General features: G+C 50.1%; 1 protein-coding gene across 1 annotated transcript; it reads left to right on the top strand.

Moving 5' to 3' along the window:
- Positions 1-1,955: 1,955 nt before the first annotated feature.
- SPRY4 (sprouty RTK signaling antagonist 4) lies at positions 1,956-2,936 on the top strand (the record flags this gene model as incomplete). Its single annotated transcript, XM_084252293.1, has 1 exon — positions 1,956-2,936. The coding sequence occupies exon 1, from the start codon at positions 2,037-2,039 to the stop codon at positions 2,934-2,936; it is 900 nt and encodes a 299-aa protein (XP_084108419.1). The 5' UTR covers positions 1,956-2,036.
- Positions 2,937-4,719: the final 1,783 nt, after the last annotated feature.

The raw sequence follows: 4,719 nt of genomic DNA, 5'->3' as shown, positions 1-4,719 counted from the left end.
CCAGAGACTTTCTCTTAGATGGGAAAAACAGAAATACCAGCATTTCAGTAGGTAAAATCTTGGGAGCAAAGCCAATAGCCCTTGCCCTATGCCAGTGGGAAAGATCAATTGACTGAGCATTGAACCTTGTAGGAAAAAATGCAGTGATTTTTTTTTTTTGTATTTCTCAATAGATAGTATACAGGTGATAACCCTCATCTGGATAAACTCTCTTAATTCCTTTCCTGCACTTTGCATCTGGTGCTACCTCTTAATTTCATATAGTCTAGGGGAAACCCTTCCCCAATTATTGAACCATTTCTGATCAAACTGTTGTTTCAAGGCAGGGGAAGAAAAAGACTGAGTTGCCCTGAGTGCCTTTTTTCCCCCTTCTCTAGTCACTCTTTACTTGTAGACACTGGTAAGTGTGGATGCCTTGCTAGGGGCGAGGTGTCGATGTCCTGTGATCAAAATGCTAGGATGGACAACCTGTGTCCTGAGTCTGGAAGGATATGGGATTAACTGGAAGTGGAAACCTATCCTCAGACAGGCAAGAAGGACATTATGGCCACTCCTACTTAGAACTTCATTAGTATCTTGAAGAAAGCATTTACTGAAAACCCCACTCCCTGACACAGTAATTCAGTGGTTTTTTTTTTTTTTTTCCTCATTTTTAAGACAGTTATCAAATCGTCCCCGTTCTAGGTCCCGCCCCCACCCCCTGGTGGAATCTTCCCAGAGTCTACTCTTTCTCTTAGATTCCAAATCTTTTTCCCTTGGGCAGAGGTCTTGGCCTTCTAATGCTATTTCTTTAAATTGATCTCCAGCCGAATTCCGAATGTAAAGGTCAGCAGGCGAGGAAATGGCACTTCTAATAGAAAACAATGTGCACTTTCTAAATTTGAACCAAGCCGTTTCCGCTCTTTGATTTAAGTGACTTCCTGGGGTTCCGTGTCAGGCACTGCAGTTGAATCTCTGGCCAGATTCCAACTTAAAATTGCACTCTCTCGGTGAAATTAGAAACTGATCCAGGGTTGGCTTAGCTATTCTAGTAAATAGCATTTACACTGAATGTTCAGCTCAGCACTTAGAAATGGGTGATGTGAGTGCCCCTCGAGAGGATTTCCCATCCAAGTTGTCAGAAGTGCACCTACCCAAGGGTTATTAGCTGCTGAAGGTTGCTTTTCTTAGATGCTGTGGTAATAAGTTAATGTCCTGGAGTGCCGCATCAGGTGCGGCCCACCCTTCTCTTGTGACTATCTGAAATAAAAGCTTTTGTTTATCCAACTGATAAACTCCCAGGGAGTACACAGAGACTGTCTGTCGTAGTCAGCACAATAGTATGCAGTGCTTATTAATGCTCAGGAAATCTCAACTTGCTCTCTGGGATGATGATAAATTACTGAACGTTTGCTATGTGCCAGGCATGATGCTGGGTACTGGCCTTTCATTTTCTCATTTAATTCCCACAAGAACCCATTCAAGAGGTGATAAAACTAAGGTAAACAACCTCAGGCATACCAAGATTGCTAGGCAGAGGTGAGAATTCAGAACTTGGATCTGAATCCAGGGCCCGTGTTTCTAACCACTGAGTTGTACCAAGGAGCATGCTTCATAGGATAGTGGCAATGACCTTGGGCGGCCCAGGTTCAAGCCTTGGTTCTGTTACTGATAGTTTTCTGTGACAAGTCACTTCGGATACTAGTTTTCTGTAACTATAGAAAAGGGATAGTAGCAGTACCTGTGTTTTAGGGTTACTGTGAAAAGTCAATGACCTATAGGTGTTGGTCAGGAGAGTGCCTGGCATGTATTGAGTGCTCAATAAATGTTATTTCTACCACTTGTCATTATTAATCACCTTTCTAAACCTTGATGCTGGAGAGTCCCACTGTGGGAATCTAGTTCCCATTTCACGTGGGGTCCCGAGGAGATGATGGGGACTGGGGATGTCAACAGGTCACTTACTGATGCCTGGAATCCATTCTCTCTTCCTTTTCCCCACCTCCCCAGGGCCCCTAGAAGCCTGTTTTTCAGCGCAGTCCAGGACTTCCAGCCCCATGGAGCCCCCGATCCCACAGAGTGCTCCTTTGACTCCCAGCTCAGTCATGGTCCAGCCCCTTCTTGACAGCCGTATGCCCCACAGTCGGCTCCAACACCCACTCACCATCCTACCCATCGACCAGATGAAGACCAGTCACGTGGAGAACGACTATATAGACAACCCTGGCCTGGCTCCCCCCACTGGTCCCAAGCGGACCCGGGGTGGAGCCCCAGAACTGGCCCCGACACCCGCCCGCTGTGACCAGGACGTCACCCACCACTGGATCTCCTTCAGTGGGCGCCCCAGCTCTGTGAGCAGCAGCAGCAGCACGTCGTCTGACCAGCGCCTCTTAGACCACATGGCACCACCGCCCGTGGCTGACCAAGCCTCCCCGAGGGCCGTGCGCATTCAACCCAAGGTGATCCACTGCAAGCCACTGGACCTCAAGGGCCCAGTGCTGCCACCAGAGCTGGACAAGCACTTCTTGCTGTGTGAGGCCTGTGGGAAGTGCAAGTGCAAGGAGTGTGCGTCCCCCCGGACGTTGCCCTCCTGCTGGGTCTGCAACCAGGAGTGCCTGTGCTCAGCCCAGACCCTAGTCAACTACGGCACCTGCATGTGCCTGGTGCAAGGCATCTTCTACCACTGCACCAATGAGGACGATGAGGGCTCCTGCGCTGACCACCCCTGCTCCTGCTCCCACTCAAACTGCTGCGCCCGCTGGTCCTTCATGGGTGCCCTTTCCCTGGTGCTGCCCTGCCTGCTCTGCTACCTGCCGGCCACTGGCTGCGTGAAGCTGGCCCAGCGTGGCTATGACCGCCTGCGCCGCCCTGGTTGCCGCTGCAAGCACACGAACAGCGTCATCTGCAAGGCAGCCACCGGAGATGCCAAGGCCAGCAGACCCGACAAGCCTTTCTGACGCTTTGGGTCGAATCCCCTGAGCTCCCCCTGGAAACTTGGTTCCCTTCTGACACTAGAGAAGACCTGCAGCAAGGCCAGAGGTTTCAACCTCCTGAGGCCGTCCTTGCTCTCTGCTACGTCCCCCATCCTCCCCTCCAGATTCCGAAGAAACAGACCGTTGCCCACCCTCTAGTCCCAAAAGGATGAAGAAGCACTTTGGGTTGTTTTGTTTTGTTTTTTTTAGGGTCCTGGAACTTGGTGTCAGACAGTGGCAGGGGTGTGCTGTGGCTGGGGGGAGGGGCAGGGGGAGGAGATTTTTCTTTTTCAGAAGACGGAACACAGATGTGGACACATATCCGGAAGTTGCAGCTGCTTGAATTCCTTCCCAGTCTCTCCTCCTCCCTCCCTCACTCCCCCTTCTTTTCCATTCTCTTCAGCTGCCTGGGAGGAAACGTTAACTTGCCAGGGGACCTTTGAAGAAGACCCTTGGAATCTTGCCCGTCTATACCTTCTCCCTCCACCCCGCCCCTCCTCAGTTTGCCCTCGACATCTTGGGGCGGTATAGCCCCTGGTGATCCCTGTTGTATATACTTGGGCGCCCTCTGAGAACAGCGGACGCCAGTGGGTCCCTGCTGCTTTCCTTGCTCTGCCTCCCTGGAGCCACGGACAGCACATCTCTCCCTTCCAGCTTCACTAACTCTTGGGGGTGTTCCACTCATAACACCGTCCCTCGGTTCTTAACCGAGTCACAGACTCACCTGCCCGCTAAGTGTCCTGAGTTCTCTCTACCCTTCCTGAAATTTTATGGGTAGAGAAGCCCAGGGCGGCAAATGCGAGACCAAATATCATTTTGCCAATGAGTCTGAGGCTGTGGTCTCTGGATCCAGTCATTATGTTTTTATAGAATAATTAAACCAGATGCTAACAGTGTTTTTAAAAAATAACAATAAAAACACTTGCTTCCTTTTGGGCCACCCCCAGGAAGGGCTGATTTTAAAATCTGGGGGTGAGCAACCTCAAGGAACACAATCCCCCCCCCCCCAAGAAGAGGATTTTAACAGCAAAGAAGAGAGGCAGCACCTCCCATTGGCAGAATGACAATTGAGCCGAGCTGGGTGTGGGTTTCTTCTCCTCTGATTCTGCTGCTTGCTGTCATAGCCTTTTATGTACAGTGATGTGTCTGTATCTTTAATGTAAATAGACAGGTGATGGGGGAAAACGTCTATTTTAGTGTTAGGAAGTCCCGGTGGGGGAGTCAAGCGTGTGGGAGGGGGATTTTCGAGGGGCTTCCTGGGATTGAGCCCTACTTCTGTGCGTGGCCATAACACCCCTCCTGACAGCCCCCAAAGTCGTAGCAACTCTTTCTCCCAAGGTGCTAAAGGACTCAGAAAGTGCAGCCCGTCCCATGGGTAGGTACTTGTTGCATGCAAAAGCTGTAGTGTGTCTGGTCCTTCCTCCCCAGCTGTTGTGTGTGGGGGTTTGATTTGTGTGGTATTTTGTGTTCCCCCTCAAATGAGAGGAAGCTGCCTGGGTCAGAAAATCTCCCCTAGGTGAAACTGGAAGTGCATCAGGTGGAGCATTTGTAGCATTTCCAGTTCTGTCAGGACAGAACTGCCTCCAGGAAGGAGGCCCGGAGGCAGGTAGCTGTGATTGGCATGCACCCAATGCTTCTCAAGAACTTTTTTTCCTTCCTGAAGACTAGTAATAACGTCTTATGATTTAGCATAACTTAATTGTAACCATAGGTATTTATTGATTGGAGAATAGGAGGGGGGGGTCTTATTATTTTAGGCTTTATTTAT

The sequence above is a fragment of the Talpa europaea genome, assembly GCF_964194135.1.
Source record: "Talpa europaea genome assembly, chromosome: 13".
Classification (NCBI taxonomy): Eukaryota; Metazoa; Chordata; class Mammalia; order Eulipotyphla; family Talpidae; genus Talpa; species Talpa europaea.
Note: the sequence above shows the minus strand (reverse complement) of the source record. Positions and strands in the feature narration are given on the sequence as shown.